The 12,091-nt window shown below is 39.6% G+C and overlaps 1 protein-coding gene across 6 annotated transcripts in view; it reads right to left on the bottom strand.

Annotated features, from left to right (window-relative positions):
• CUX1 (cut like homeobox 1) overlaps window positions 1-12,091 on the bottom strand; it is a 281,274-nt gene that overhangs the window by 128,488 nt on the left and 140,695 nt on the right. For all 6 annotated transcript variants that reach the window (XM_040614108.1, XM_040614070.1, XM_040614078.1 and 3 more), the window contains exons 6-8: window positions 9,614-9,737; window positions 7,572-7,648; window positions 6,684-6,750 (exon numbers count right to left, since the gene is read on the bottom strand). In XM_040614108.1, coding sequence (XP_040470042.1) covers window positions 6,684-6,750; window positions 7,572-7,648; window positions 9,614-9,737 — 268 coding nt within the window. The remainder of the gene's footprint in view (window positions 1-6,683; window positions 6,751-7,571; window positions 7,649-9,613; window positions 9,738-12,091) is intronic.

Genomic DNA, 12,091 nt, shown 5'->3' with positions numbered 1-12,091 from the left:
GCCGTGGTGGCAGCCATGGTCACGATGACCAACAGCATGGCTGGCACAGTAGCATAAGACCCTTTGACACAGTACTTTCCGTTTATTTAAAGATTTCTATCTAAGGATCTCGTGTCAACCCAAGGTTATAGATAACAGGGTGATGACTAGAATATGCTAGAATACCCTAAGGCTATTATTTTCTACTTTGGGCTGTTAAATAACACCAGCTTTCAGGCTATACCAGAAAAAGGAACTGAACAGTCTCACTTGAGGTTAAAAACCAACCAAAAAAAAAAAAACCCAGAAAGGACCTAGGGCGCTTCTGTGCTGTCAAAAAGTTACATTAACAAATTGCAAGCATTACAAGTCTAACAAACGAGACAAAAGAGCCCAGCTACAGCACTAACTAACTCCTACAATTCTAAATGTTCCATTTATATGGCATTCTCAGAAATGCACCCTTAGAAATAATAATAAAAAAACCCAACAATTTTTTTGCCAGTTTGTGGTTTATGATTCTCATGTCTGCATATTTCTAGACTCCATCCAAGACCAGACTTGTTGGCTTTGAGCGTTATATTTACTCCTCATGCCTCAGTTTCCCTACCCAAAAGTAAAGGCTAATGAACACATTTCAAAGCAAGCACTCAGTATTTCACAAAGACAAGTGTTTTATGGTAACACTGTAATTCACTCCCCACAGCATGCTATCTTGCAACTTTTCTGGTTTGACTGTAGGCTGAAACAGAAATTTGATTAAAAAGACTGGTTTGCACATGGACTTTCAAGCCTTATTTCACACAGAAGCTTTAGACCACAGTAAGAAGTAGTTCTCCAAAGTATTTTCATTCACCTTTAAGCAAAGTATTAATGTTACATAGTGACTTTCAGCCTGTAGAGTTTTGCATAAGGCACAGTTAAAACTTTTAACAAATACCTCAAATTCTAAAATGTAGACAGAGCTTTCTGTAAGATTGAAGATATTTAATTTTTCTTCCCTTTTTTTTTTCTTAAAAAAATTATTAGTTCCTTGTAACATCTCCCCTGGTTTCTCACCCCAACTTTACCACTACTCCTGGGGTTGCATTGATGGCAGTACGAGTAGGAAATTTAAGAAGAGAAAAAACGGTTAGAGACATGGCCTGTGAAGTTCTCCCATCTCTTGTTTTTAGGGAAATCACTTTAAATACAGCAATAATTCCAGAGACGGAGCATTAGAAGTTAATGACTCATCAAAAGAACAGGAAATAGGAAACTTTAAGATCTTAAAGGCACAGCAAATAGAAGCTATTTCATGTCATGCACAACACAACCACCCTAACTACAGTATTTCATGCTCAATGGGGGGAAGCAGCATCTGAGACCATCTATCACAGCAGTTATGTGCTGCTGGAGGGAGCATGACTTTATTTTTTTATTCAGTTTGACCCTGAGCACCATCAAAATGGAAGACTACAAACACTTGAGAAGTGATATACTGGTACCAGCCAGGACTTAAACAAGAAAGATTTGATAAAAAAAGTCCAAGTAAATAATTCATAGGCCAAATTAAATTCTCACTATATATTGGGAATTATTCCCCTAAAGTCCAAGTTAACTGAGATTTGCCCCAGTGTTAACAGATTTCACATGAATACTTGAACTCCAATTCCATCACATCACTTCAGGCAGAAAAAATTCTTCATTAATTCTCTAAAGCTACTGGTCCTCTGTCTTCAAACCCAGTCCTACACTCCTTCCGCGCAGAAAGCCGTATCTTTAGAACTTTATTCTACATTGATGCCTGAAGAAGAGGTATGTTCTATAATGAGTAGGAAGAGGACCATCCTTCACTATAAACAGCCAAAAACCATAGGCATCCCCTTCTGTTACCATATTTTTGGCACATAATTCACGAAACCTCTTCCTTTCTCCACAACTGGAGACTGAAGTGCCTGGTGCCTGCGTGCAGGTAACAGGAGGAGGGGTTACCTTCCCGCTGTCCCCCCCGGCAGCCCTCCTGCTTGTCTGCCACCATCGCCTGCCTCTGCCCCAGCGCTCCCCATCTGTCACTCACGTTTGACTTTGGGCAGATTACTTCAGGATTTATTTTCAAGCAGGATAGAGGGATGAAAACAGGTGTTACTTTGCCCTCCCACTCCTGAGCTTCTACCTATTTGTTTCATTAACTTCTTTTATATCGGCATGCCGTAAGCTCCTTAGGGCAGAGACGGCCTTCGTAAGAGATACATGCACAGTGCCCACCCCAGCACCCCCAGCCTCACTGACTGAGGTCTAGGACCACAGCAAGAAAAAGTGTATTAAATAATGACACTGAAATCCTGTGAGTCAAGTTTTCCTATTCAGGCCCTAAAACAATGAAAAACTCTCCTTTATTCTAAAGACGAGACTGCCAGCTCGCAGACCGCACTTTCATCAACCACGCTCTGTTCATTTCCAGATTTAGTTTGCATTAAAATGCAGTCCAGGATTAAAGGAAGTCAGCTGGGTCTATATGGTGGGGTAACGTGCAATATTGCCCCAGCGCACAGTCTTAATGACACCACACCAGTGTGCCCTCCTGTGTCATCCTTAGCTGTGTTGCCAAAAAAACTAATAATATATGAAAGGACAACCATTCTCTGCTTTGTATACTGGAAGGCAAAATATTTTTCTACAAGTTATTGAAAGTAGTTGGTTTAGGATGACTACTTTGGTAAATATGCAAACCTCCTTTTCCACTGCATTTTCTACGTACACACTACTTTTAGAAGAACAAAAAACCTGCACCTTTCAGAAAAATCACATAGGTAACAAAACTGGGAGCAGAGCTTCTTTGACTGACAGCCTAAACATTTTTTGCTCTGTGTTGTTTAGGAAGGCTTTTTATTGCAGAAAGGGGGGCTGCACCTAAAATCCTCACAAGACTACTTAACATTTCCTGGTGAAAATGTAGCATTTCAGTGAAATTCAATATTTTCTTTCATCAAAGGCAGGGAGCTTCAACCCACATGTTAACAGTAACTTAACAAGCCTACTGTATGTGCTACAAACGAAGATCCTTTTCCAATTAGAATTCATTTAGGTTGGGGGAGAGGAGGGGTCGGAGCAAAGAGGCGGCTCTGGAATTGATCTAAAACTGGAATTCAACAATTCTGGCTGGGAGCATTAACCACTCAGCTGGGAATCCCAAACACTTGGTCAGACTCTGCAGTGAACCAGAAGTGAAAGAGCAATGTTAGCAAGGAGAACAGTTTGTCCTCGGAAAACTAAGGAAATGCATACAGGAATGTTTCTTTTTCTACAGAGGAGAAAGAAAAAAACCTCTGTTGCACTAGGAAAAAGCCCCAAACCCCAACATCCTTTAATTTTCCTGAAACTCAAATCTGAGTTTTCTTTCTAGTTCCAGCTCCAATAGGATCTCCAGATCAAACTCATTAGCGTTGGTTAAATCCAGGTTTGCCGATAGAAACGTGTGGGACAGCAAACAAAATCAGTATCAGGCCTCGAGAGAGGATGTGCCTCTTTAATTGAAAAAGGCAGAGTAATCATTCATTTATTTAACCCAGAGATGATTATAATCTGAAAACCTTGAAATCCTCTTACACAACAACTGTTTTGGCAAGCCCCTCTGTGTTCCAACAAATATTAAACTGTGCTTGCCATTTGTCTAAGGAATCTTGTATTAATAAACATGAAGAAGAACACTTTTACCTCCCACACTCAATGACAGAAGAAAACAAAGACCAGCTGTATTCATCAATGGATCCTTGTTCTGCACATAAAGGCTAATTACATTTTACTTCAAGCCTACACATGGAAAACTTTGCTGCTGCCATCTTGTCAAATTCAGCTTCTGATACTCCAGCTGACAGACTGCAATGACTGCACATAATAAACTCCTTTTTGTCATTAACACCTTCAGCGCCCTGCGCGCAGCGTAGCTGTGGGATGCCGGCGCCAGGGGAAGGGGTGCAGGCGGCACCTCCACTCCCACTGTACCCACCCTACCTGCTCACTGCCAAAGGGAACGGGGGATTTTTATAGCCTGGGATGACAGCAGCTAATTTGCCTTTTTTGATTTTAATTTCAGCAGCTGCTCTCATTTGAAGATGCATAAAATTCGGACGGTACCTCTGTACCTCACGTTGCACGCAGTACTGTGAATGGGGACATTTTGAAAAGATAAAACAAACAAGTTGACAGAAACGATTTCCAACTTTAAGATCACAACAACCAGTTGCTAGGACAAAATCCAGACTCCTTAATGCTGATACTGAAGACTTCTTACTGTGTATTCCTCTTGCTTCTTTCTGTTTGAAAGATTTTCAAAGTTACAAACAGTTGAAAGACAGCTTTATTCCAAAACTGAAAATCTTAAAAGCACTGTTAGCTTTAAAAAATTGACAATTATCTCTTTTTTCCTGAAGGCACTCCAATTCATCTGCATCAAATAAGCGTCTGTAAAACTAACAATTCTGGCCTAAGATAAAAATCACATGTTTTTAAAACATAAAATTAAAATTGGCAATACAAGTAGCTTTTCAGACTTAGATCAAAAGAGGGCTTCTTTTTAGAAAAGAATCAAACTGTCTTTCACCGTTTTTATTGGTGCTTTTTCAACATTTCTCCCAGCTTTTACAATTAAAATAGATGACTCAATTTCACTGTCTACATTCAGTTCCCTTTTAATGTTTTTCTAGATTTCCATATTGCAAAATGTGGGCTACAAACGCCACAGATGACTGTTGTTATGCAAGAACTATTCCTGCCATAAATATCCAAAACAATGATAAAATATTTCTGCTGTTATTAGCTCCTACAAGTTTGTTTTCACAGTACATTAGTCTGGGAGATAAAGTACATGCTTAATGTCTGCTTCAGGATTCAGCCCCATGATCACTATATTCTAGACCCAGCCTTCATAATTGTTCTGCTACAGAACACAATAAATTTCTACTTCCTGCAGATGCTACTAATTTTACGTAATTCTATACGTATTAGGTAAGAATCACATTCAAGATCATTTAAAATTATTTCCACATGAATATCTCTGAAAGAATGAAACACATTAGAAATGCAAACAAACATTTTAGACCGTCTTTTGCTCAGTATAAGATAAATTACAGTACTTAGGGAAATAGTATTAAAAAATGAAGCAAACACTGCAAATAAAAACATTAAAAAGGGTGAGGGGTTATTAGGTTCAGTGCCTACAACCACTGAGCCCTGATCTCTGACTGTTCCCACAGAAGCGACTGCGAGACAAGATAACAGCAACAGAGCTGTCAGCATCAGTTAAATGCAGAAAAAAAAGAAAAAAAAAAAGGCAATTTGCAGTAATTTAAGGCTCCATCAGATACTTTATTAGTATGCGTCTCTTCGAGAACGATGAAATCAATGAGGGAACAAAAATACTTTTTGATCACCTTATAAGGAACTCAAAGGAAACCAGACTTACAGGGCAAACCCAAAACTGACCTAAAAGATTTTCTTGAATGACGTAAAAGGTGCTTCAACTGCAAGCGCTGATTCTTAACTACTATGAACTCAATTTTGTAAGCTCCAAGTTTCCCGTGTTTTCACTGGGGCATCAGATCCTCACCGCTCGCAGAACCACACGCTAAGAAATTAAACCTAGTCACCAATTTGACCGGTTTTGAAAAACCTGTATTGTCTAGACTGCCATGAGCCCTACCAGAAAGCACTTACCTACAGCCAAAAACAAAACTATGTCACTGCTCCCGGCAAGCCTAAGCTATGGTTTCTCTTGCCCCAACACGGAGGCTGCCAGCAGCCTTGCCTTACCATTTCCCCCATACCAGAACGGGTGGCAAAGGCAGGAACAAGAGTTTTCCCTTCATTTACCCCATCACCTGCCTAGCGCAAGCACTGGGGCTCTGCTGTATGCAGGCAGTGGGCACAGGGATGCGATGTGCATCTTCCAACCCTTGCTCTTCCAGCAGGCCAGGGCCATCCAGCTGAAATGGCTTCTTCTTTCCCATCCCATTTCCACACACAGAAATGACTCCTCGGGTTTAATACTGCTGAACACGGGAATTCCTTCTCATTACTAACTTTCCTTAAATATGAAGGGTTCAAAGAAAACCAGCAGAAGTCTGTCTCTTTTTTGTTGTTTCCTGCACTGATTGTTAATAAAACCAGAGGCTAATTGAAAACAGTAGTCATTAAGAAACAAGGATATATATTTTTGAGACTACCTTCACGTTCTACTTAGAAACAAGAAAAATCTGCCAAAAATGCTACTCTCTGTAATTTGGGGTGAATTTGACAAAGTGATGAGTGCTACTCCAAAAGCAGAAAGAACCAGGGTGCCTAAGAGTGAAACAGAAATCTTTTACCAAACTAAATTTTATTTTGACCAAGATTGGAAGATCACAGTAAATCTTATTTCTGAAAATTGCCCTATTTCTAAATAAAATAGAAGAGATACACAGTACAAGAGATACACAATAGATGCAGCACCTGAGAACGAAACCAGGAATGCAGCAGCATGTGTGCCAGGAAAAATGTCTTGTTGGGTGGAAGAAAATATGAAAACTAATAATGTCTCTATAGGAGGCCAAATTATGACCATGTTTTCCAACAAATTTGGACTCCTGAACCTCTTCCATCTCGTCTGTCTCCAACAGACAGATGCAAAACAAAAAAAGCAGTGATACCCTGAAGGAAGACATAGAAAGAAAACAGTGAAATCTTACTTTGCAGTAGTTTCTTCATCATATTTTGTTTTCAGATCAAATAGTTCTGTTCTGGTTTTTTCCAAGGCTAAAAGGCATAAACATGAAGCATTACAGCACTGTAACAGCAGTGAAAAGCAAAAAGACTACTCCTTTTTCTTTTATTCAGACATAAATAAAGCTGTACACCTCCTGATGAAAAATTCTTTGCTTTATCTTTCTACCTAGGCAAACCATTATGACTTTAGAAAAAACACAGCTTCTGATTTTTCACATTTTCTTATGGTATTTCTTTTACAGGGTAAAAATTTCCAGTTTCTACTTAACAAAGCTAGACATTACTGTTTTCTATTTAAGCTGGCTAAACTGCCTATTAATTTGAAATATTTATTGCAGTAATTCAAAGAATAAAATTTCTTGTGTTCTTACAGCAAAAAACCCCAAATGTGTCCAGACCTGGAATCTGTAGGTATGCAGAGCTGAAAATTAATGGCAACCAAGTCGTAGGCAATAGGCCAGACACACTGGTAGACATTCTACTGGGTTCATACTGAACGCAGATCACTACATGTATCTATCATAGTTCAGAAATGTGTGAAACCAGAGCAAAACACAACATGGATGACAAGCTCCATGACCCGCTTTAACCGCGGCGATGCTCTGTCGCTATACGCGCTTCATGCTTGGCCACGTCCGCTGTATTTACCAACAGACTGGCTGCAACACAAGCGTGTTCACTTAAGGTGTGGAGCCCAAAAGAAGCTCCGATTCACAAAGCACGTTCCAGCTCTGCTGGATCTCTCTGCACTTGCAAGAGCCGGTTCACACACAGTCCTGATACATTTAATGATCTCCATCCTCTCACCTCCAGCCTGATCATTGGTATAGGTCAGAATAGCGATGCCAAACCTGTTTGCAAAGCTTGAACTTTGTGTTCAGCTTCTTCCAGCTTCGAGGCTGTCGACATCTGTGTCTCCTGCAATTTTCTATAAAGGGAACAGAAGAGGTGAGAAGAGAGCTCATAATCATGTTAAACAACTTATCTGTATTTTGCAAATTTGGAAGATAAGAGTGATTAAATGTTTCGAATGTAATCAGACAACTGACAACACCACACAGACTACAAGGTGCTTCAATGGGACCCATAAATCATGTCACACTGCAATACTGTTCATACTTTGCAGTCCCACTTATTAAAATTTTAACAGTGTAGCCACCTCATAACATAAGCTGTGAACATTATACAAGAGTTGACTGCTATATAAATGACAACTTTAGTGGAAGGTTTTCTTGAGCATAATTTGTTTTGGAAATGTCACACACATTAAGAAAATTGTCACTAAGCACCCTCTGTTGTACAAAGTTAGTACAAGAAGAATGATACATTTCCATTTTACTGTCATAACGAAAAAATTTGTTGCCATAACTGATATGGTGAATAGATGCGGCAGCTGTTTCATCATAGCTGTAATGGATGCCAAATGCAGTAATATTATTAGCTACTCTTTAAAAAAATACACATATTTCAAAACAAATCTCACATTGATATTTTCTATATAACATGAGCAAACATTTAATATGCTCACATTTCATATGTCCACAGGCACTATTTTCTTGTTTGTGTCAGTCATACACATTTTAACATCATTTTGCCATACAGTCACTACGCTCTTTGCTAAAGGCTAGACTACAGGAGTTATAAAACTCATCTTCGAAAGGGAGTTGCTCCGACATCTCCCAGGAGTTGCTGCTTTTTATGACATTGCTTTTAAGATATTCTGCAGATTTCAGAATCGTGAAACGGCTTATGAAACTACCAGCATCCTACTTGCATGCCATAGGTGCAGAAATTTATTCTCCAACACTGCTGACCAGGTTAACAACTATTTATAGCAAGAAATGTGTGTCAGTTCCCTTCATACCAAATTATAGACTCGGAGAACTCAAAACCTCTCTTACACATGCTTTTATGTGCATTCCATGACCTCCCATTTTATTTTCTTTTTAAGCACATCTAAATTGAACTTGTTAAAGCCACTGCTTACATGCTACTTATCAAAAAGTAACCACAAATATTGATGGATTTAAAAAAGCTTTGCATTCACCCGCAAATTCTTCCCACTCAGACCTGAATTTAAACAAACAACTCACCAACTAAAAAAGCACATGTAAACAGAAGGGCTTCCACACTATGCGGAATGTATTATAGCTTTAGTGTTATTGCGGCGAAATAAATTCTCAAGGTAGGGAACGCGGCCTGAAAGAACTCCCTCTGAAGACCCTTGGTCTTGTCCTGCCTGATTTGTTTGCCCACCGACCTACAGGAATCAAACATGCCCTGCTCCTTTGCAAAAGACTAGGAATGCATCCAAGATGCTTCCAAATATCAATAATAAATATTTAAAATACTTCTTAATTTTGACATGTTGGAATATGCAAACCTTCTCAGGATAATTCAGGAACACATCCCCTCTCTTAGACATGACCGTAGGAGCAGGGGTGATGTATCTTTTACCCAGGCTCTTGGGTACAGTGTTTCATCTTAAACCAGCTCAGGGTTGTACAGATTGTACAACGGTACTGTGACACACAAAGCGGACACAGCAGACTGAATTACACTGTCGGCTAACGGAGAAAGATTAGTGTCACAAAGGACAATCCAGCTAGTGAAGAATAAAAGCAGGTTTGCACCCTTCTGAACACGACACCCCACACACAACACTACTGCAAAGAAACAATCTGTCCTCGTTTTACTTCCACACTTTCACGATTGTTTTTCTGTGTGAAGTTGAGTATCAAATGATTCCGTGTCAAACGCATAAATCGCCAGAATTGCTCAATATATGAGCTGTCTCAGAACGCTGAAGACAGAGCCCTGGGTGGGAAGATTAAACAGAAAAATACATCTCTCCTCCTCTACAATACCTACAGATGCGCACATGCACACTCACCTCTCCTTCTCCGCGAAATCATTTTGTAACTTTTGCTCTTTTTCAAGGGCTATATTCTCCGCTTGGTTCTTCAGGGTCTGTTCATATTCTCGGATTTTCTCTTTAAGTGCTTTTATTGTAACCTCTACAGAAAAACAATAAGGGAAGAATGAGTTTACACAGCTCCACGTGGTTCCACAACACAAGGCTTTCTTTACCCTGTAGGCTCAGTGTGTTTTAAACTTTAGCTCTTCAACTCTGACACAAAATCAATGGATATGAGTCCCTTTGGAGACCTTTTACTCCCTAAATGTTAAATTGAACTTTAAGTGTTTAGGTTGAGAAGGATCAATGGAGTTTGCTGAATAGTGGAGCAAAGAAGGTTCCTCTAATATGACTTTTTTTTAAAAAAAAAAAGAAGGAAAAAAAAATCAATTGTAAAATATAATATCACCTTATTGACTAGTCTCAAAATAGCTCACTGCTGAGTGGAGATTAATAAAGTCCCAGTGTAGGTTTAAGTACGCGTTTACACATAGGACAGTTAATTCATGTAACTGTGCTCATGTAAAAAGAGGCAGTTTTACTATGGTTCATGCACAGATGCAGTCTAACACTAATTGAACACATATCTGGGGTACAGCTACGTTCTACTTCACAACTGATGAAAAATATGGCAGTTGAGATTTAACTGCTGTATTAACAGTAGATCAGAGTCAACAGACACTCTGGAGCCCTTCATATTCTAGTTGCTCTAACTGCCTTGTCATCGACACCGGGTTTTACACACAAGCATTAACTATTGTAACTTCCTGAGTGCACTTGCAGCCTTCCAGGGTATTCGCAGAAACCCTGCTCTCAGAAAAAGAAGTTATCTTGCATTTATTATGTCTGGTAATGGATGAGAGAAGACGCATAAACCCGCAGAGTTACGGCGCAGCTGTAACAGCCATAGGACAGCATCTTCTGGTGTGCCCTGCTCTGTTCCTACGTGAAAGCCCTTTGATCCCACCCACAGGGAAGGACTGAATCCTTATAGGGCTCCTAAGAGGAAAAGCAGGACACTCACCAGAGTATGCTTTGTAACAATAATGGAATTTGGAAAAAGCGTTAGACTGCCAGAAGACTCGCAGCTAGCAATACATTTCGATGTACTTACACAGAGATGCAGTGGTTTAAAGACATCAGCTTATTAACAGATGCTATTAACAACGCCTTAGGAAAAAGTACCTTTGGACATAAAAAGTTTCTCTTTCTGCAGAAACATCTGAAAGACAAACTCTGCTACAGAAAGCAAAGCCTACAGACTTGGGGGAAAAATATCTCAGTAAGATCACACAAACCCGTCCACAATCCTTTCAAAGCCTAGAGTTTTAAACTTGACTAGAGAACTGTAAAGCCAGACAGTAGAAAGCTAGCGACAAGGTCCACTGTCTGGGAATTACACCAAAGGCAGCTTGGGTCACTTTGACCACAAAAAAAGGGGAGAAGAGTGGTAACATGATTGCCAGCAAACCAGCTACTTTTGAATGAAGGCGCAGATTTTTGCTAGCCACACAAAAATCAGATGAGGCTCATTACTGAGTAATAGGACGTGAAAAGGACATGTAACTTTAAAAAAAAAAAAAAAAAGCAAAGGGAAATTCTTCTCTGAGATCTGGGAAGTAATACAAATTCCGAGCTTTTCCTGAATAAGTGAAGGATGCTTCTCCACACAGACAAAAGGATGCTCATTCATACGTACAAAGGATGTACTTTTTGTACTGGAGACACCTTTGCTCCAGGTATTTTTAGATATAAATCTACAAAAGCATTCAGGTATGTGGAGAAGCAGAAAGCAAAATAATCTCACAGAAATGCATACAGCTGCATCTTGACAAAGTTTGAATGTTTCATTTTAAAAGGAAAAATAACCCTCTGAAAATGAATACAAGAAGTGCACAAATACAGGGGGAAAAATACGACTTTTGTAACAAAATGTGGTTGTGTGTTTAGGAACCTAACAATAGATGTGCTGGACAAGCACAGCTTAATCCTCTACATAGCTTGAAGAACTAAGTGCCTTCTTCACTGTTCAGGTCAGCTAAAGCTTGTTAGCCAATGCCATTTATACCAGTTTTGGAAGAAGTTCTTCCAGGCACCGTATAGCTTGCACACAGCCCTCCAAACAAAGAGATTAGCTGATCAAAGCACCCTTAGCTAACAACAGGCTTTTCCCTGGATATCTTATTAATCCCTGTTTGAAACAGAGTGTAAAACTATTGCACTGGAGTGAAAAACAACGTCAAGACGACAGTGGCAAAACAGAAAGAAAGTTAGTGCACACCAGGGAAAATAAAAAATGCCAGTTTATGAGTGGTTACAGCAAAAAACTCTGGAAGTCAAGATTTCTTCCACTTTCTGGGATGAACCTCTGTGTCATGCCTGCACGTACAGGATGCACAGCCTGAGGAAAACTCTGCACAGTGAACTGCAATTATTGTGCATTTCCAACAAAAA

The sequence above is a fragment of the Falco naumanni genome, chromosome 1, assembly GCF_017639655.2.
Source record: "Falco naumanni isolate bFalNau1 chromosome 1, bFalNau1.pat, whole genome shotgun sequence".
Taxonomy (NCBI): Eukaryota; Metazoa; Chordata; class Aves; order Falconiformes; family Falconidae; genus Falco; species Falco naumanni.
This window is presented reverse-complemented; position numbering and strand designations above follow the sequence as displayed.